Genomic DNA, 21,264 nt, shown 5'->3' with positions numbered 1-21,264 from the left:
TTATTGTCTATTATGCAAATTTGCAACACCAACAGACTAAAGAAGTTGAGACAATAGCACCACAATATGGCTGGGGATTAAAATTTTAAAAAATGAGAGTCACTATGAAGAATAAGATCAATTTATACATACTTTTTTGGTCAGCATGCTAGAGACAAATGAAAGCAAGAACGTGCCTCAAAAAAAGAAAAAGAATGTTGAAATTTTGACACTCTGCACAGTACAAATAGAACTAAATAAATAGAAATAGCATGACAGTGAACATGAAGCTTGAAACCAGCATGACCATTGAGTTTATCTCACTTTTTGGTGCTGCCAAAGAAGTGGGCTTACTTTCATGCTTCCCCACATCGATCATGATCCTAAATTTGCAAGTACCTTGAGGAGGTGAAGGATCAATGTTAGTAATCACTGAAAGACCATTGAATTGACATGAATCTTTGCGCTGATCCATGGTTTGATAGTACATGTTAAATGCATATGAAGCGTTTCCTTTTGTGTCAAGCCCACTGCAAGAAGCACCAGGAGCAAGAGAGGTGCAATCAGCATAAGTGCATGCTTTGCTCATACTATCTGCCAAATCTGAAGGATTTGCTTGAGTTGACATGACACACCATTGCTTTGTCAAATACCTCACCCCCTTTGCAGCAACTAGTGATTTTCCTCCACCAAGATTCAAAGGGTATTTGATTGATCCATCAAAATTGAAAATTCCCCAGTGTCTCTCAAAAGGGCCTGGTTCAATGCTCTTGGCATCCTCATCAACAAGTGAAAAAACATAGATTTCTGGTGGGGTGGGTCTCTTTGGAGTTCCTTGTTTTTTCACTATTCTGTCAATTAAGCCTTGATTGAATCTCTGAGCACTCTTGATGTTGGCATTGGCTGATCCATCAGTAGGCCAACCAACCTCACCAATTATCACAGGCATTGAGCCAAAACCATTTTTTTCAAGAGCTGAAATAAGAGTGTCAAAGTTGGCATCAAAGACATTGGTGTAAGATATGGGGCCATCAACTACAGGGGCTGCAGAACCATCAAAGAAGGCAAATTCCTTTGGGAAATTGGGATCTGCATCAAGGCTGAGGAAAGGGTAGATGTTGAAAGTGAGAGGGGAATTGCTTTGGCTGAGAAACTTGATTATGGAGATCATTTGGTCTTGAATGTCTGGCCTGAAGTTTCCTCCTGATGGAAGACCACTATCACTCTGGTAGACATCAGCATTTAAAGGAGTTGTCACCTTCACTTGCCTTCCTAATCCAGCTTTTATGAGAGCTGCTTGAATGTTTTTGATGGCTGGAAAAGTGGATTGCACAAATCGACCATTGTATGTTTTGAGAAAAGCTTCATTGCCCACAGCAACATACCTATGAATTTTACAAAACACTAATTCAAAAATGCACTTCACTTGGAACTTTTAAGTGAGCGTGTTTTGCAGACACCCTAATCGGGTGCGGATCAGAAAGAGAAGTATAAATGTGATATATGGTATGATTTGATAGAAAGAAAAGATACACGAGCAAAATGAAATATATGTCGAATGTCGATATTATTGGGGTGTTCAAATATCGGAATTGACTTTTAAGTTTCCTCAAACAAAGTTATGAATTTATAGCACAATAAGCATAGTACTATATATTATTACCTTATATCAACCCCAACTTTGGATATGTAAGAAGATACATTTTGGCTAACCCATGCAATTGCAGCATCAACACTGCTAGCAAGGGATTGCAAGAGATCATTAGGAATACCAACCATGACCTGAATGCCAGAATTCCCAAGAGCCTTCAGTGCCATTGGATCCGCTTCAAAGAGCTTCACTTTGTTGAATCCATTGTCCTTCAAGAGTTTCACAGTTACTTCAGCTGGAAGAGGATGCGTCAAACGCGTTCCCCAGTTACAAGCAAAGCCAAGAGCACCTTTTGCAAAACCTTGGCTTAGTATGCAAAGTGCTAACAAAAAGCACGTAGTAAAATGTTGGGTGCCCATATGGTCTTTTTCTTTTCTTTTCCTTTTCCTGCCTTGGCTTAACTCTTTTTCTGAGTCCCCTCTGTCCCAACACCTCATCTATATGAAGCTTATGATTCTGAATATATAATTTAAGAAAAAAGTGTCCTTTTATTCAGTAGAAAGTTACGTAAAGAATTGAATGAAAACTCAACAAAGCATGCGATACCAAAACCCAATGGATGACACCAAGGTATAGCCTTTTTTATCCCCTTGAAAATGCATACGTGGAAGGACTTAGGAACTGGAGATTAACGATCTAGCAAAGAAAGGTAGAATCAAACTAAAAGGCAACTCAAAATTCAGATTGTACTACTACTATAAAGGTAAGCCTTAGTTTATTTTCATTTTTATTCCATATTCCTTGCTGAATTTGGGCTTGCCCATGGATCTTGTCAGAATCAAGTGCCATTTTAAAAATTATGACTGAACTAAGAAAAAAGCTTTAGAAAATAAAACAATTTCTTTGATCATGTGAAGAAAGTTGATCCTATTATTAACCCAATTTCTCTGTATATTCTACTTAATTTTTTTAATGTTCATTTGCCGTGTTTGATTGGAATTCTCACTTCAAGGGTTAGCAAGATTCAGCTCAATTTTAACCCATCATCGTACATGATACGCACGGACAAAACATTAAAAAGAAAATATAAAATCGCAAAAACTAGCAGTGACATATCGATTATGATTCATAAATTCAGTCACCTTTCTGTACCTCCAACACGTCTTCAATAGAAAGGTGTAAGGTCCACATTAAAGGTCTGAACATTAAAAAAGAAAGGCCAAAAATGAAAGTACACAGAACTGCTATTTTGCCCGTGTTGTATACATTGTGAATAGTTTGTAAAATTCTCATGAAAGAGGTAAGGGTTTCCCTGGTAAACAGCTATTATGATACAACAAAAGCCTGATTGGAAACCTCAACAAGAGCTTAAGCTATTTTTCCAAATACTGCACAGACAAATGGAGTTAAGTGCAAACGAATGTTGGGATGTCAAACCAAAATTACATTTCTATCGACTTTCTACAAAACTGTTAGTGCAAGCACAAAATTTTCATGAAAAGATTGATACAGAAATACTACAATATTTTTTTCTTTCCAAGCCATCTTAAATTCATATCGGGCTATTGGCCGTGCACTGAAGTATGTATCTCTGAGGATCCTAACAGCAGCATTGTAAGATAGCTATGGTAAAAGAGCTTTCAGTTGTGATTGAAACAAATCACCAAGAGCTCCTCGAACATCCATCTAATCAAAACAAAGGGGTTATCAGTTTATCACAATAGAAGGCATCCACCCTCCCCCAAGAAAAGAAAAGAGAAAAAATTCCGACAGTAATTCTTTAATGGAATCCAATATTTTAGAGGCATTGACATCATAATTATTTTCAAATTATCATGTCTTAGTGGGTATTGCTAGTATTTACTTATTTAGTTTAATGTGCAGAAGCTATCTATATCCATGTTGCTGTCAGAATTCAAAATCTGGTTTAATTTTATTATCTTGCTGGCTTTCTTATAAGAGCAGTACATTCTGACTGTTCACCCCTCTAAGTAGTAGTTGCCACTTGCCAACCATAGCATCACACCTGAGCTGTAATCCTCTAATTTTATTTTTCTGGGAATATACAATCCGGACAAACATATTATACCCAAATGCAAAAGGAAATTAACAAGTGTAAGATCTAAATATTGAGGGCTTGAGGCCAGTTGGCTTTAAAAAGATTCGAGTGTAATAACCAAAATTGAGTCCATGTTAAGTTGTTGACCACTTACCAATTACACCAAGTGGTTGGCAAAAACATGTAACTATTTGTGCTTAATTGATAGGTTAGCTAGAGGAGACACCCATTTTGGTCTTCCAAAGATGTTTTCAGTTTGGTCCTCCAACAAAATATACATCAAAATTGTCCTTCAGTGTCAATTTTGTCATCAGGTTGACCATTTTGATGTATTTATTATTAAATGACCAAACAAATGGCAACCAAATATTACCTGGGAGAGGCATACATGTACCAGCAGCTGAAGAATCCCCAGACCCCAATACTACCTTATCATTTTTAAATTTTACGAGAACTTTTTTTGACAAATCAACTGATGGAAATCTGTTAGATAGCTTTTTAGGTTTTTTTTTTCTTGAATTTGGAAGTGTCCTTGTCCCAATACTGCTTGTGATGCAATAGAAAATAACTTCCTTTTCTATAGGGTAGCATCTCATTTCCTTAAATCTTAGCTAGTGCATTACACCCAAGAAATATTGCTAACTATGCGCCTTGAATTATTGCGGAAACAAGAAATTACCTGGTCACAGCAAACAAGTTTAGTTAGCAAAGGATAGAGTTCTCTTAGGTGTCTTCTGAAAATCTTACTGTTCATAGAACACATGCTTTGGATCACCTGAAAGGGCAAGGTTAATCAATAGTTTATTAATACAGGAATGAACACATAAACTGCAATAAATTTCATCCAATTAGATGGAAAAGCAAGTGAAAACTCAAGCTAAGGACCCCTTTGATTAGTTTTTTTATACAAAAAGGAAAGTTGTAATAGAAAAATATGTACAGAATATGTATCCAAAGCATTTAAAAATAAAACGATGATAATATTAAAAGAAAAACAGAAAGGAGCAGGTAGAAAACCAAGAATGTAGCTCAACTGCGCAACCTCTTTACATACAGGATATGGCAACACCCCTAAAACAGCCATGGGCAGGACATTGTTGATTATAAGCCTTTTGAGTTTTGACTAAAGATGTGATACATAACAATGAAGACAGACAGCTAGAGAGTTTATCCTACTTACATGAGGATAGCAAAATGTAGCATTTTTACAAGAACTAAAATCAAAATCAATCTACAAATACATCGTTTCTAAGTAAATTTTGATTGAGCTTCCCACTAATAAATAATAATGTCAATTTTTAATGCAAACTACAAACAAGAAATGCCATGTCACGATAATAATCAAGGCTTTTAATAAACAATAAAAGCACAAAAGTTTTTAAGAGGTGACATCATATTGTTCACTGTCAGTATAATACCCATTACATGGATAACAATAAATCTTATTTCTTAACAAGTCCTTATTTTATTCAAATTCAGCTGGAATATTTACAATGCATTAATGATTAATCAAGTATATGATAGGCAACACCATGACATTGAATAGAAAGCAGGTCAACACCATGACACATACAATCAAGCAGGATAAAGTTTGTACCTTGATAATAATAGGAGCACGAAGTTCCAAGACACGATGAATATCCATGTTAGTGGTTTCTCCAGTACTAGACTGGAGGTCAGATGCCTCCCTGAGCACCTGTTCACAGAAAGACACCAGTTTCTCCTCAGCTACCCTTTCAAATTTCTCTTCCGCGTCAGAATGTTTAATACTCGAGCCATTGTCTTCCCTAGAATCAACATCTTGAAATCCAACTGAATCTGGACTTTTTTCTTTCTTTGTTTCAAACCCACAAGTTGACTTCTGTAAGATGTCCAGATATATGCCAGTACCAGCTAGTTCCTGACGAAGAAGATTTATAGGTGGCCTGTCCAAGAATTTAGTGATGCTTAAATATCTACCCCAATTGTAAAGATATTCCAACAGAATGGACACGGGTGCTGAGTTTTTTACTACCTTTCATCAGGAATTTGGTGCATGCGAGTTCTTAGATTGGTGGATGAGTTAAATGAAGCAGCAAACTCCAACAAAGACAACAAAGTGTCCATTACAGCAATCTTCTGTTGCGCTTTTAACATTGTCCAATATTTCTTCTGCAAATAATTAGAAAAACTTAGCTGGGAGAAGATATTGGACCTTCCCTTTCCAATACGACAATGCTCATTGCAACCAGGTTAAAGACAAATTTCACCTGACCATCAAATTCCCATCAAGAAAATTTTCGCTACAGCTAGATGGGTTCTAACCCCCCACCCCCCCACTTCACTAAGTCTATTTAAACGGATGAGATTTCAAATTACCTTCTACCTCATTTCTTTGCACTGAAGGTTATCGATTGTTGAGGTTCCACAGTGAACAAAGATATCGCCAAAGCCATCCTTCGAGAGTAGGATAATATCATCCCTAAGCTAGGTTTTAGGCTAGATTTAGGTTCAGACCTGGGTTCTAAGATTAGAAACCTATCTTAGATCAGTTATTGGGGCCTCCTGTAAATGTCCATTTCTGCAAACTTCGCACTCCATATGTTCAACCATGTGTATGAGTGGGCGTGTTACGGTCCTACATTAACTAGCAACATGACCAAAGTAGTTCTTTTAAATGATATGTGTGGCCATCCTAAGCTAGCTTTCTTAGAACTCGGATTTGAGCCTAACTCCACCCCTGACGCTAGTTAGGGACTTAGGGGTGAGGATTATCCCACCCACTTTATAATGATTGTTTTGGTCATTTCTTTAGTTAATGTAGGACCTAAACACACCCCATTAATCGTGGCTGGACATCCGAAGCGTGAAGTTTGCATAACTGGACATTTGAGGTGGCTCATCTATGGGTGGCCAAATATTGGACCTATGATAGGTTAAGATACCATCATCAAACTCTGATCTGGGCCTAACTTCTATATAAGGCCTTTTATTGGAGAGCATGAAAAGTGGCCAATCCTTCCCCTCTTCTCCCGTTTGGACTCTAAGCAACCAAATCATCGGCAGCAAAACTAACAAAAATATCCGCATATATTTCAAATGCAAAAGCCTTAAAAAATTTCAGGCTATCTATCTTTTTTTCACATGAACACAAACTCGGGGAAACCTGAGAATAAGAGATTAATCAAAGAAAAAATATAAATATACAAACCTGAATACCATCAATTGCACCAAGGAGCAATAATTGGGTGATGCACTTTCCCCTGATAGCTGCTAGCAAAGGACTCTCTTCATTCTTGGTATCAGGCTCTACGGTATCAATAACCTAAAATGGAGGAAAATAAGGGATGTATCCACGCAGTAGTCCAAAAGTAAATTTTACATTTTCACCATAAGAAGGCATATACCGTTACTGGGGAAGATGGTTGTGAAGCATCAGATACACGGCCTTTAGATTTTGAAGTAAGATTCCGAAGGAAGATATTTTCCATAATCCGCTGACCTAAGGTTTGACTCCGTTGGAGGCCTCCTCCATCTGCAGCCTTGGGAGTTCTTCCTGATGGAGATGGAAGGCCTACAATAATAAATAATTCAATGCGAAGTCCATTTTTTCTTCCAATGCCATTAATGCCGAGTCCCCACCTCATTTTTCTTTTTATAGTATCTTCGAAAGTCCCAGCATGAAGCGGAGGGATTTAAATTAAGCCATTTCAATTTTATGATTTCTTTCAATAATTGAAATTGCTTCCCAGTTATTTTTACTGAAATAAGAGCATTCTCAAACACACCCAACTAAAAATTTAAGATATCAAACCTTCAGACTGATCTATATTTGTCTGTGATACTGAATCTTCAACTCCATCAGCATTTGCATTTGAGGATGCAAGTGGGGATAAGTTCCCATTACTGTTGACCTCATGTTGATGGTCACTCACTACCTCTCTGTCAGTAGACTTAATGGTAACACTGTCATCTGCATTGTCCTCAGAATCCCTAACAATGCCCCCATGGTTTCTGATATTTTCAACACTCAAAGTATTAAGCAACTCTAAAGGTTGCGTTGTGTATCCAGCATCTCTGGAGAAGCAAGAATAAATAAATGCACAATAGTTAATTTCAGATTAATTCCAATGCATTTTCACAAAATAGGAAAGGATTTGCACCTTATGCTTTTAAGTAGCATGTCCCAGTCACTTTCACTAAATTGATGACCACCTACTTCAATTAGATGCACCAACGCACCGAGAGATATTGAGACCACAGTTTGATCTGTCTTTTTGGCACAATCTAAAAGCAAACTCAGCAATGGCGGCAGCATAAAACAAACCTCCTGGAAACAAGATTCCTCATGAATAATCTTCTTTAAAATTTAACAGCAATTGTATAATACTGAAACTAAATGCCCTAAAATTCATATGATTTGATAAAACATAGCAGATGGATCAAATCCAAGAAATTAACAGTCAATGCAGGTTCCAAGTAAGACCATGTCCAATAAATTTACTTTTAAACATAAAATTTACAAAAAAATTCACATGGATGTACATAAATAGTAAATTATAGAAATTACTATATTACCTAAAATTTAATCTAACATATCTCTTTCCTGTTTATTAATTTTCAATAAAGAAAGGAATAGAAGAAATCAGTAGAACAATGCTCATAGTTCTATTGATACTTGTTAATAGGAAAACAATCAATATTCAGAAATCACTGGAGTCTCTAAAACAACTCTGCAAATAAAGGGTGGAAACAACTCTGCAAATAAAGGGTGGAATTTTTCCTTTATAACCAACAAACGGACCAACAACAGCTCTAAAGTTGCTGGTTGAATTTTCCTATAATAATAATAATCTCCATGTTGTATGGAAGTATGGAACAACATAATTCACTGATTTTTTATATTTTATATTTTACAGAGAATTCCATGCCAACTCCAGCAATATATCAAGAAAGCACCCAAATCCCAGAAGCGAATGTTGCATCCAAGAGTTGGTGTCAAATGCCAACCCTGTGGTTGGTACTTGAGTTTTGTGCAAGTACTTGAGTTGTTGCATTCATGATGCATTTGATTGCATGTACTAAAATTTAATACCAAGCTTAACAAGCTCCCGTTTATGCATATAATGTTAAACTATCAGGCCAATAAACAGTCAAAGCTAAAAGAAATAAAGAAAGAAAGAAATACTGTTTTAGTTGGTACTTTACCTTATAGAATGTGTTGAAAAGGTTGCAAAGCAACTGAAGCGAATGTATGCTTGTTTCACGAAACCAATCATCATCAGTAGAAATAAAGCTCTCTTTTCCAGCATGTCTCACATGATCAAAAATTGGAAATAAGACTCGATGGAAAATATTCTCCCAAAATGGTGTAGAGAACTTGCTACCTCTTTCATTCAATAAATCAAATAAGACTTCAAGTGCACAACTTCTGACCTCTGGTCTATGATCTGATGTCAGATCAGATAAACCAGCCAGCATTGGGAACCAATAATGCTCAGTTACATCCAAAGTCGCATCCAATGTAGCATCAATAGGCATCAAAGTGCCTCCAGGAATAAGGCCCTTAGCAAACAAATAAAACCACTTAGAGGAGGGCAAGACATACACACACAGACACAAACACATATGTATATATAGTATATACACATATATACACACACACATAAAGACACACACACACACACACACACACACATATAATATGTAAATGTAATTTCCAACTGATAGCTCAACAAACCTCTGCAAGACGGTCCTCACAGATCCGCAAGAGTGCAATAGCCTTCAAACTAATTCGATGTGATGTTTTATTGTTGGCAAACCTGATGAGACAATTTACGCAATCCAAGAAACAGTCTCCCGCTACTTGATCAAAGTGTTCTAAGATGACTGTAAAAATTCAGTGTCAGATACACCACAATTGCAACAAAAGACAGCAACGACAAGATCAAAGAAACTCATTCCTACCCTGCTCAACATTTTCAAATGCACTCTCAACAATTGATTCTAGTTCATCATCTGCAGCAGCCGTAAAAATCATAAATACACTACGCCACCCAGACTTAATGCTCCCAACCTTAGATTTTATCATCTGCAATAGGCAACAGTAACGAGTGAATTTAAGTAAAGATATCCAATGATACTAAGCACAAATGGAAGAATAAAACCTTATGACCACTACACCTGAACAATGCAATCAACAATTAGTCTCCTTTTGGATTCACTTTGACTATTCCGCATAAGAACAACAAATGGTTTGAGAATATCGTTTTGGAAAGTAAAATTGGCCAGCTCATCACGCTCCAAATACTTCATACCAAGTTGTCTTAGAGAATCTATGGCATACATAGCAATTTTTTCATCATGATGACTCCCAGCTGATATAAAGTGATTTGCTAGAACAGACCAGATTCTGGCCCAGACCTGAAAAACATAACAATTAGAGCTTAGAAATGCACCCCAGAGCAGTATCGCAAGGCACTATTGGTACATGGAATGGGAATGTGCAATAAGTCAACAAATTAAAAGGATGAAACTAGTGGGTATTGATGTTAATATAACAGATAGCTTGAGCAAAATCACATTTTCAAATCAATCCACTGTGGTTGTCAAAAACTTACACAGGTGCATAGAATCTATATTGATAGAACTGGCATCAAAAAATAAGAAAAAGAATTGATTTTATTCAAGAAAAATGGATACAACTACTGAGAGTTTTGAGAGCCTTAGCTTCTCTCCCTAGAATTCCCCAATCTTACAATCCGAATACCCCTTATTTATATTACTATAACTAACTATCCTTTCTTGTAACTACTAACCAACTAACTATATGTTGGTTACTGAGTTAGTTGTACAATGAAAATGAATCCTATGGGCTAGGATTCCCTAAAGCTCCTTTACATCTCCTTTCATAGACCTTAATTGGAATTTACTCCTGACATACGTGCATGCATAGCATATGCATAAACTAATCCAATCAATTAACTTAAACAGCTTTTCCTCTAAGTAAACAATAAATTTGAGCCAATACAACTCTAAGTTGGTTACCGAGTTAGTTGCACAATGAAAATGAGTACAATGGGTTAGGAATTAGGATTCCCTAAAGCTTCTTTAGATCTCCTTTCATAGACCTTAATTGGGATTTACTTCTGCCATATGTGCACTCATAACATATGCATAAACTAATTCAATCAATTAACTTAAAATGGCTTTTCCTCTAAGTAAACAATACATTTGAGCCAATACACTGAAAACAAAATTTAACAAAATTAAAGGTCATTAGCCCCCCCACCCCAAAAAAAGGAAATTTATAAGATGTGAAATATCAAAATGAAAAAGGAAATATGTGCAATTTGATTAAAGGATTTACCATACGTATACGAGCCATATTGTAATAGCTAATTTCAACAAGCTTTTGCAAGCTGAAAACACGAGCTGGGGTTTGTTTTAGCTCCTCAGCAGATACACCACAGAGAGCCGTGAAGAATTCCACAACTGAATCACTAGGTAGTTTAACACTATTCATGAAAACTTGTTCAGCAGGTTTCCCAGATAACTCTCTCAGAGATTGAACAACAGAATCCTTGGAGATTTGATTTGATCCATGCATGACAGTGGCAGCAATTGCAGGAGTTGTTGTTATAAATTCAAGGCGAGAAACACATTCTAGAACTGCATTCCATGTGTCTTGAAGGGCGTTCATGTCTGAGTCACAAAGAACCAACAGTGTCCGTAAAGCTTCCACATTTTTACTACGCATTTCCCTTGGGGCATGCAGGAAAGTGAACCTGAGTAGTCCAGAAAGAAATTAAATGTTAAAATAAAGAAAAGAAAATAACTTATAATAGTAAAAGTGACAACTTTTCGGGGATGTGAGGCGATAAAGGAATGTAGGAAAATATCATACCTGACCAGAGATGTTAAAAATGCATAGCGCATGGTATCCATTCCAAGTACAAATGTGATGTGTATTCCAGCTCTAAAACCCTCCATCAACAGAACAACACGAGGCTTATTCTCACCTTCCTCCATAGTTACAGAGAAAGTAGCAAGCAGAGCCCACCCAACAGCATCTACCATGGGCCTTACAAGTTCAATCTGTTGGGCAGTGTAGAAAACTCCTCGTTTCACCCCTTGATTCCTGAATATAGCTTGTGTTTTCTTAATGATAGCCTCACTTTCAGACTTGGCATCTCCTGCTGACTTACTTTTGGGGAGTGCCAGGTTAAGAATACTGACAAGGCGTCCTTCTTCACCTTCTGATTTCTGTCTGCTGCTTTTTCCCAGAAAAGATGTGTCATCTTTCATTTTAATCTCTTCTTTAACAATGGAATCATAGATCTCTTCCAGTAGTTCCCTAGGCGCACATTCATCTGGATCATCTCTAGCATTCATACGAACAAAATCTGACTTGGACATCTTAGGCCATACCATTGGGTTATGAGCGTCAGTATTTAACATAATGACAGCATAAGCAAGAACGTATGCTGTATCTGCATTTTTAAAAAGGCCTGGATTGTCTGCACAGTATCTGACATAGACAACATGCACAAAAAGACACTGCTATTAGTACAAAAAGTATATATTACCAGTAAACGTAGAATTCTCATTATATAAGACACTTCATGCATAAAACCACGTTTTGAACCAACTGAAATTGGTCATTTTGACCTCACAATCAACGAAGATTTCACATATAAGGAAACGAAACATACAGAGAGATCTTAATCACAGGTTACTTGGAATAATTGGGATAAACCCATCATAATTCTAAAGACAGACAACCACTACCTGCAACTTGCATACACAAAAAACATTACCTCTCTGCAAATTTTTCCATGATTCGATCTATCTTTTGAGCTTCCCCAGGAAGTCGGAACCCTTTAAGAAACTCCCTGATTGCAGTATGAAATTTCATCCCAGAAAATTTCATGGAATCTACATAAGCATGCATCACAGCAAGGGGGAACTCTTCATGTTGGCCTAAATAGTCACCAATGGTAGCCTGAAAGCAACCAACAGTTATATAATCAAAACTAAACTTGAAAGTAATGATTGAACAAAAACTAAATTGTATTATTTGAGAGTTAAAACCTTATCCAAATTTGGGGTGTTTTTCAAAAATTGAGCGACTGAAGCAGGTGTGTTTTCCACCAACTTATTTGATATTAGATACTCCACCCCTTTCATTGGCTTCCTGTTGAACTAAAAGACGATTAAAACCATAAGTCAGCCCCCAACTACAGTTTGATCATTATGCCAGGGAAGGATAAGACAAATTTCACCTCCCTCTTAAGAAGCTTAAAGAACATATGATCTATACCTCAGCAATGGCAGCCTCCAATGTTGACTTATGAGCCTTAGCCTTCTCAAAATCACTAGTTACATCCTCCCTGGATCTTACTTCAAGAGAATCTTCAGCTGAAACCCCTTCTTGCTGATCACTCTTTAACTTTATCAGCTCCCGATGTGATTGTTCCCAGTCAACCAATGATTTAAGCACACTCACAAGGCCCTGGAAAGATTTAAAAAAATGGAGTCAATCAGGTACTTTATCTGTTCATTAAGAAAATGTCAATCGATGAATCAATATTTTTCAATGATAAAGACAACAACTAAACCTACTTGAAGTGATGAACCTTTAACTGAAGCAGTTTGAGAAACAGCAGCTGAATTCGGATCAGTATTTTGAGTCCCTTGTGCTATTCTGGACAGAGTTGTAACCTACACATTTAATTGGAAGACAGCAGAGATTATATTCACCAAAGAACACATAATTAATTTAAATGCTGTCAACAATGCCATAGAAGATCATCTGATATCATACCATTCGTTCAAACAAGTTTGGCGCCTCAAGATCACAGTCATAATTCACAAAGATGTCAACAAGCAGCTGTGGATCCTTACATACTTTCTCTAGCATCCTGCAAGCCCAAGCTAAACCAGATTAATAAATTTGAAAGAATAAATCCATAATATTATTTCTCGATTCAAATTGTATACAAGTTATTTACAGTATGTGCTCATGCTAGCAACTACTCTCTCCGTTTCTAAATAACTGTCCACTTAGGGAGAAAATTTTTGTTTCATAATAACTGTCCACTTATAATTCCAATGAAGCATTAATTGGTGTTTTTCTATATAATGCCCCTATAAGTAAAATAAATGATGAGATAATAATGCATTTTAAAGGGTAAAATAGGAAAATACATATAATGTTTTAAAAAGTTAACAAAATTTATTGCATTCTTAATATGTGTGCATCTTCACTAAGTGGACAGTTATATTGAAACGGAGGGAGTAGTTTTCTAGAATAGATATATATTTCAGGATGAAAATCAGTCCCGATAAAAAGAAAACAAAGCAAAAAAAAACTGTACAGGACAAAAAAAGGGGAAATAATCTGCCCTAATGTAGTACTAATTACAATAATACTCAACAGTACATTCTCTCTCAACCAAGTGAATGGAATATCTATCATTCCCAATTTATCAGAAAGGTCCTAAAAGTCCTCTGATAAGAACCTTGACAATACCGGACCACAAAAGTTAGCCGTTGTAGTTGGAGAGCTCATGGCCTTATAAACCCCACATCAGAATTTCATACTTCCAATGTGGGACTTAGTCTCATACCTTGAAATTGGATCCTAACGTTCCACCATGCTCCGCAGCCATACGGGCTGCTAGCTGTGCACTAGCCCCTTCGACTAGTCCCGGGCAAAGACTGCAATGTTGGCATCATCACCCGCACCGCAGGTTTGCAGCCAAGAGACAGGGTAGAAGGTTTTGCTACCAATTGATAAGAACCACGTAACTTTCCACCATGCTCCGCAGCCATACGGGCTGCTGGCTGTGCACTAGCCTCTTCGACTAGTCCCGGGCGAACACTGCAATGTCGGCATCACCACCCGCACAGCTGGTTTGCAGCCGGGAGACATGCTAGAAGGTTCTGCTACCAATTGTTAAGAACCTTGAGAGAACCATACCACAAAAGCGAGCCTTTGTAGTTGGAGAGTCCAAGGTCTTATAAACCCAACATTAGAATCTCACACTTCCAATGTGGGACTCAATGCTCATACCTTACAATTGGATCATAATTCCTAACACGCTCTATGGTAGTCTTTTAGTTCAGAAATATCCCAATTAATATCCCAAAGCAATATTGTTGTAGTCAAGCAAGATATCATTGTCATATCATTATGGCATGGTTCAACAATGACATAAAATAGTTCTATTTAATTAATGTTCAACAAATAATAAGGAAAAAATTACAAACAAAACATCATGAAGGTTCATCAATAGAATTTTTTAGACAGGAATTTTTAATCAATTAGGAAGAACATTATACCGAAGAACACTAAGTTTTTGGTTGACAGAAAATTCTAATCCATCCAGTGGTCTAAGAACTATCAACGGAAAGAAGATGCATATTTCACCCTGAAAACAAAAAAGTAGTGAAAATATAAATAAGAGTCGTCAAGTTAACAGCATTTTTCTGCTGAGAAGCTTATGTAGGATCCTCAAAATGGCTTGCATACTTTGAGACTCTCCCTGAATCGCAATAAGAGCACCAAGAATACTCCAGTTGCATACTGCCACAAAAGAAGATTGATATCACAAAACTTACAAATGAATCCTAAAACATATGCAAAGAAAGATAATCTAGTTCTACAAAACCTGAAATATGACAGGGGATTGTGAAACTGAAGCTCGCAACAATGCATATGAAAGATACGCCTTCACTGAATCGATAAAATGGAAGTTCTTTGTAAATGAGTGGCTAACTCCCTCCAACAAACCCTGAGACACGACAAAAGTGTAATTGTGAAACCTGAACAGTCAATACAGTAACTCTCAGAAGAATGAAAAACTTGAATATCAAACATAGATGAACAAGTATGGATATTTATATATCAGCCTTTCTCCTATAATCTACTCCCACTTAATGCTACAGTAACAGGCACAACAGGAAACTATATTAATCAGCAATAAGAAATGAATTGTTCCGTCTCAGTGTGATTATTCAACATGCCATTTCTTGAGCTAACAGTGCAATTGCAGTAGCTATTGGTAGTATTATAGTGCACTCTATTTCTGAAGATTTTAAGCCTTTACTTTTCATCTTCTATCTTTCTTGGAGGAATCTTTAAGTGGCTAACTATTGGGATACATTGTCAGGAAAGGTTGCCAAAAAAATTTGTTAACTCATAAAAAATTAAGGTAAATATTAAAAATACAATAATCTCATGAACAAACTATCTCAAAACCTTAGGTTATTAGGTCTCGCACATGATCAAGAACCGATTAAGCTTGAAGTATGGACAATGATGTGAAATTCAACTTTTCATTAGAATATTAGGGGTGGCAATGATCAATCTTAGGCCACTTAGTCAAAGAGGCTCTTTTACCATGTCCTAAACTACGTATCTCAAAATCTTAGATTGTTAGGTGAAGAGACAAATAGCTTTTATATTATCTGTAGCAAATAATCCATGGACACTAATACATGGACACTTAATCATGCATTTTGATTAAGATATGTACCGTTTTAACTTTCATTAATAACATGATTTATTTAAAGTATCCAGAAGGAAATTGATGTAAATATCTACCGTGTGGGTGAAAAAAATCAACCACTTGACACAGCTCAAAAGGATTGTGGTAACTGGTAATTCTAGTACTATGAAGTAATTCAAAGTAGTCCGCCCAATGCATACACAACTACACTTCTGTAAACTAATACCTAAAAAAATCTCTTTTTGTTTTTGGCTAAAAGAAGAATTAGAAAGTACAACAAGGCTCTTAAAAATTGCATTAAATACAAATAACAGCCTAAAAAATAATATTATAACTTTTCTTCCTCGCATTATCCCTACAATAAATGTGAATTTAACTCAACCAAAGGCAACATCATTGAACACCTTAGTCTGTCACAGAAAATAAAATACACCAGCAAGTTGGCCCATATAAATTAATGCAAACAATAACTTCTACGACATTACAGGTAACATAATATTCTATTGCATTATACTGCACTTATTAATTTAAAGTAATATCAAGCGGAAATCACTGTATAACCTGCAGAAGCTCAAGGGACAAAATCCTTGTCTTGGTTGTAACTTCATCGTTATCTTCCTTCATACCCATCTGCCAAATTTAAAGTAGGGAGTATAAAGATCTTCACAAGAAATTAACCACCATGCTATCATTAAAGTGAGGGAACCAACCTTGCAGAGAGTTCGGAACACCAGCAAAGCGTCACGTTGTCCTATACTCATGCTCTCCAAATCAATCCCACTTGACAGAATTAAGTTTAAAAGTTGAGCAACCATTCTGAGTAAAAAATACAATGGATATCACAAAGTACTATCTCATATTCATACCGTGTTATTTTTTTACCATCTTCGGTATGCACAGCCTTGTCGAGTACAGCTTCAAGGCCCTATGCAGGACAATACAATCTTGTCAAAATAAGGGCAAGTTAAAGTGGATTCAATATATAACTATTCAATTGATTTACCTTGATATCAGCACCCCCGGCAAGATTTTGAAGTTCCTCAAGAGATGTTGGGGATGCATCCTTGGCTTGACTAAGTGCATCACCTAAAGTCATTTCTTTTTCATTTGACTCTCCCACAGAAGTTTCATCAGATTTTGTGTTTAAATTCTCTGTTGAAGCAGCTTTTGTAATTGTGTGTCCACCAGAACCAGATGAAGTTTCAACCTGGAAATTCTAAGGCATTACTCACAAAAATTACTGCAAAAGCAATATGCCAAACATGCATAACATTAAGCAAAAAGACCCACGGGATTAGTTTCCATTCTCCTGAAAACGATGCTGATCATCTGGGTCAGCATTGCCTTTGATGTTGCTTGGTTTATAGGACTCTTGCTGCAAATCCAAACAATGCAACTCAATGCTATAGATTAATAATATTAATAACAACCCTTGAAGACAAACTAGAAATGATTAATACCTATTCAGAGCAATATTATAGCATACTCTGATAACTCCCAACAAAGGTTCGCCATGTACTGAACAACATAAATAAGGATTCAAAATCACAAAGTTATACATAAATATATTAAAAACAAAGAAAAAGCATCCTAGAGCACCACAGAATGCAATAAACATCTACAAGTTGCAAAAGGTGGTTCTCTTGCCAAGATAAATGATTAGGCTGACGTGGTGAAAGGACAATACAAGCACAGAAAATGCATGCAGTACAATACATTTAATTTGTACAGAACCCATGCTCTGAGTCTTAAACTGTACCCATAATTATAAAGTGCATGAAAGGAAAGCAGGAATGTATTAGTAATCTTGTCTTTTCTATTAATAAAATTTCCTTTTTACTTTTTCTTACACAACAGTTAACCATCAAGTGTTTTCAAATCATGCCTAATTGGAGCATTCAGCATTGCAAGTTTCAGTATACTTGATTTTGATAAAAAGAGCTACAATAAAATGAAGAAAATCAAGTCAAATAAAAACCTAAAGGCAAGCAGCAGAACCCTGAGGCTAGCAGCATAAATAGGCAAAGGGGTCCTAGCTGATTAAATTATCCAAGCTCATTCTTCAAAAGTGTCAACGCATCAAGAATTGCCTCTACAACATAGGCATGAATAACATGATATCATAAAAACTATTGTCGAACTTCAGTTGCAACTCTAAATCCCTGTTTATGCCCCCAAGCCCCAACCTTTATTCAGAATTTGGAGGTGGTAAAGTCCAGAAGAAGGCCTCCAAAAAAGAAACACTTCCCATGAAATGTCCTTCCCCAACCCAAAAAATGAAACATCATCTATAGTGAGAGAAACCAGTGATCAAAAAGGAAGTGAATCGATAGAGTTCAAAATTAAGAAGAATTACATCAATCACTGTAGTTGGTATTTTCAAGTGGCCTTTTATTAACAGACCATACCTCCATTAATGGCCAAACTTTAGACTAGAAGCTTCGTCACTTTTTCAGAGATAAAACAGAAATTTACAACTTAAAAATTAAGGAAAAACGTAAATTGATCTACGATTTCCCCCTCTAATAAAAATGCAGCAAAACAAAAGTTCCTTACTTCTACAGAAAAACTACATATGATGATAAGATTAAGCCTACTATTTTACCATCACTCTGCAATGGTAACTTAATGAGAGAAAATTCTTGAAAACATTGAGAACAGAATATCACATTCACTTAAACATACAAATTAAGCTCCATTTGCTAAAACATCCTTCTATGCTTTAAATAGACGTCACATTAATAATTTACACATACAGAAAAGTTATTGATTTACCATGCACAACAAATTGCAAGATACCTAGTACAGAAACTTAGACACTATATGACCACAGACTGTATGTCCACATATAGACATTACATCAGCAGACATACATAATAGATGAATCAATTTACTTCCGTTAGAATAAACATACCTCGGAATTTTGCAGAAGCTACAGCAGTAAGAAGTACCTTCAGCACTTGGAGAATAGTACTGCATATTGATTCTTAAAAATGAATAGGTGTGACAAGAAACACATATCTAGTCAGGTTGCCTATATGAAGTGATTTGCATACCTGTCAGGTGATGAATTGTCGATACAACTGCACACCATGTTTAAAATGTCTGTAAACAATGGGACATTTTTACCACCATCTAACCCAGGATCTCCCTCTAAATGGTCATACGCAATAAGTTTCTGTATTAACAGGAATTAGCCAGAATAAGTAAGCTTTTACCAATTTAGTATGATTACAAATCACAATCGCTAGAACCAATGTTTAAACAACTTATTGAGTAGAGTCAAGAAAGCATGCACATACATGAAGACAATCTAAAGCCGGTTCTAGGATTTTCAAGCTCTTCGTCTCGAATGCAAGACGGAGCGGATTTAAAACAAGTTCTGCATCAGCTCCTTCGAGCGCATTCCCAGCATTAGCTAAGATAACTGTGATATTTCCACTATAAGCCTTATGTGACTGATCTGCTTCTGGTTTAGTTACCGCTCCATCTTCAGTTTCGTTCGCACTAGTACCAAATCATAATAATTCAAATGTATAAATCAATACGAACCAGGTCCATTAACAGAAATCCGATCTCATTTCACAAAACAAGGATAATCCATCAAACATGATTTTACCTCGCGGATTCAGGTGACGGTGCAGCTTGATTAGGCTCACTCTGCTTTCTCTGGCTAGCCTCTTTCGTGATATCTGTAACGAAAACAAAGCAGGAAACAAAACTCAATAACATCAATCAACAGCATCGTAACTATTGACACCAATTGAACACTAAAATATCAAAATACAGATTGAAATTGCGATGATTGAGGAAATGAAAGAGGGATCTAGGGTTAAAAACCTGTGAAATTCTGAATAGCTTTCTGAAGTTCAGGAAACTTCTTGCCAGAACACTCCTTGAGCATAGAATCGAATGCTCGAGTGAGAAAACCACCGGCGGCACCACCAGCCATTTTCACACACTCTCTTGCGAGCAATCAAATGCTCGCACAGATCAATGACGGTGTTGAATCCGGAATCGAAATTGGAGGAAATGCAGGTGAATCCAGATCATCCGAAATCGAAACGAGATCGTGAGTTTTCCGACGGCGACGGAATCCGATGCCGGCGAGAGAGATCTGAGAGATGGATGGAAGATGAAAAAGAGAGAATGAAAGGTGTAGATCTGTTTCTCTTTGAGTGTTTCTTCACCCAGTGCCCAAACTATGTTTGAGATTTAGAACGAAGCTCAATTTTGGAAGAGGAAGGAACTACAGTGCAATATTCTTTTTTTTTTTCATATGCAGGGAATTGCTTTTTACACGTTTGAAGAGTCTTATTTACACATCCACTAACAAGTTATTGAGTGATTGGTCCCGTGGTAAGAATTTCAGAAAAACACATTTATTTATTAAGAGAGATATATAACTGTTTTCTAAATAAGAGATGATATTTGTCATTGACTAAAAAAAACTTATCTACACATCCTAAATATGTTTCTCAACATATTTTTCAACTTCATAGATGGTAAATGTATGCTTACTAGAGTTTCAGATGTGTGAGTGTATGTTTTCAACTTTATCACTTGGGATTTTGTTTTGTTTGCTTTGAAATAGACTGCCTTAAGCTTTATTGGTGGTGGAAGAAATCAGATCTCAGAGAATCCTATTTAGCTATTAATATTAAAGATTGTTGTCGATTTGCTTCTAGCTCCAATTATGTTTCATTATCGTTTATGCGTCAGTGTGGAAATCGTGTTGTGGTTTTTTGGAATGGAAATACGCTACTTATTCCTAATTTTGTATGGTTGGAGGAGGTTTTGCCGAAGCTTTTATCCTTGGTAAATGTTGATATAATGCCTTCTATACCTTCTCTTTAATGCAGTTTTGCTTTCCTTAAAAAAAACATAAAATATAGTTTTTTTTCATTCATTGCTTACATTTTCGGAAATGCAAATATAATTTCAGAAATTTGAGTTAAAAAAAAATCAATTTCATAATTAGATAATGTAATTTTGATTTCAGATAGCATCTCTATAAATGGACCTTGTCCATAATGGATTAATGGTCTCTACATTGTTTATAAAGGTTGGAGAAGTTTTGTCTTGGCCATTAGATTAGATATATTAATAAAAAGGCTTAAATGGACAAGATCAAACAATAA

General features: G+C 36.2%; 2 protein-coding genes across 3 annotated transcripts; both read right to left on the bottom strand.

Annotated features, from left to right (window-relative positions):
• Nucleotides 1-83: 83 nt before the first annotated feature.
• LOC130710843 (glucan endo-1,3-beta-glucosidase 5) lies at nucleotides 84-2,167 on the bottom strand. Its single transcript, XM_057560218.1, has 2 exons — nucleotides 1,643-2,167; nucleotides 84-1,364 (listed from the first exon to the last, which is right to left on the bottom strand). Exons 1-2 carry the CDS (start codon nucleotides 2,065-2,067, stop codon nucleotides 233-235), a joined length of 1,557 nt encoding a protein of 518 aa, XP_057416201.1. The 5' UTR covers nucleotides 2,068-2,167; the 3' UTR covers nucleotides 84-232.
• A 629-nt stretch (nucleotides 2,168-2,796) lies between these two features.
• On the bottom strand, nucleotides 2,797-20,411 carry LOC130710841 (brefeldin A-inhibited guanine nucleotide-exchange protein 5). 2 transcript variants are annotated; one of them, XM_057560214.1, is made up of 33 exons: nucleotides 19,964-20,411; nucleotides 19,743-19,815; nucleotides 19,426-19,630; nucleotides 19,180-19,301; nucleotides 19,038-19,096; nucleotides 17,584-17,641; nucleotides 17,414-17,498; nucleotides 17,127-17,339; nucleotides 16,990-17,048; nucleotides 16,834-16,903; nucleotides 16,685-16,753; nucleotides 15,284-15,406; nucleotides 15,145-15,198; nucleotides 14,955-15,043; nucleotides 13,435-13,531; nucleotides 13,233-13,331; nucleotides 12,931-13,122; nucleotides 12,702-12,812; nucleotides 12,428-12,612; nucleotides 11,515-12,138; nucleotides 10,978-11,395; nucleotides 9,792-10,031; nucleotides 9,576-9,699; nucleotides 9,349-9,497; nucleotides 8,817-9,173; nucleotides 7,772-7,938; nucleotides 7,423-7,685; nucleotides 7,016-7,182; nucleotides 6,820-6,933; nucleotides 5,644-5,780; nucleotides 5,227-5,554; nucleotides 4,309-4,404; nucleotides 2,797-3,256 (listed from the first exon to the last, which is right to left on the bottom strand). In XM_057560214.1, the coding sequence occupies exons 1-33, from the start codon at nucleotides 20,073-20,075 to the stop codon at nucleotides 3,194-3,196; spliced, it is 5,322 nt and encodes a 1,773-aa protein (XP_057416197.1). In that variant the 5' UTR covers nucleotides 20,076-20,411; the 3' UTR covers nucleotides 2,797-3,193. The 2 variants fall into 2 exon arrangements, with proteins under 2 accessions (XP_057416197.1, XP_057416198.1); XM_057560215.1 differs by having other exon boundaries at nucleotides 17,127-17,330; nucleotides 19,964-20,410.
• Between the last annotated feature and the right edge of the window lie 853 nt (nucleotides 20,412-21,264).

Source organism: Lotus japonicus, chromosome 4, assembly GCF_012489685.1.
Source record: "Lotus japonicus ecotype B-129 chromosome 4, LjGifu_v1.2".
Classification (NCBI taxonomy): domain Eukaryota; kingdom Viridiplantae; phylum Streptophyta; class Magnoliopsida; order Fabales; family Fabaceae; genus Lotus; species Lotus japonicus.
Note: the sequence above shows the minus strand (reverse complement) of the source record. Positions and strands in the feature narration are given on the sequence as shown.

Coding starts and splice junctions, on each gene's coding strand:
- LOC130710843 (XM_057560218.1), bottom strand. CDS start 2,067: ATGAGGTGTTGGGACAGAGGGGACTCAGAAAAAGAGTTAAGCCAAGGC. Junction 1,365..1,642: donor AAAGTTGGGGTTGATATAAG/GTAATAATATAT, acceptor TAAAATTCATAG/GTATGTTGCTGTGGGCAATG.
- LOC130710841 (XM_057560214.1), bottom strand. CDS start 20,075: ATGGCTGGTGGTGCCGCCGGTGGTTTTCTCACTCGAGCATTCGATTCT. Junction 13,123..13,232: donor TTAAAGGTTCATCACTTCAA/GTAGGTTTAGTT, acceptor AAATCTTTCCAG/GGCCTTGTGAGTGTGCTTAA. Junction 7,686..7,771: donor ATGCTACTTAAAAGCATAAG/GTGCAAATCCTT, acceptor TTGCTTCTCCAG/AGATGCTGGATACACAACGC.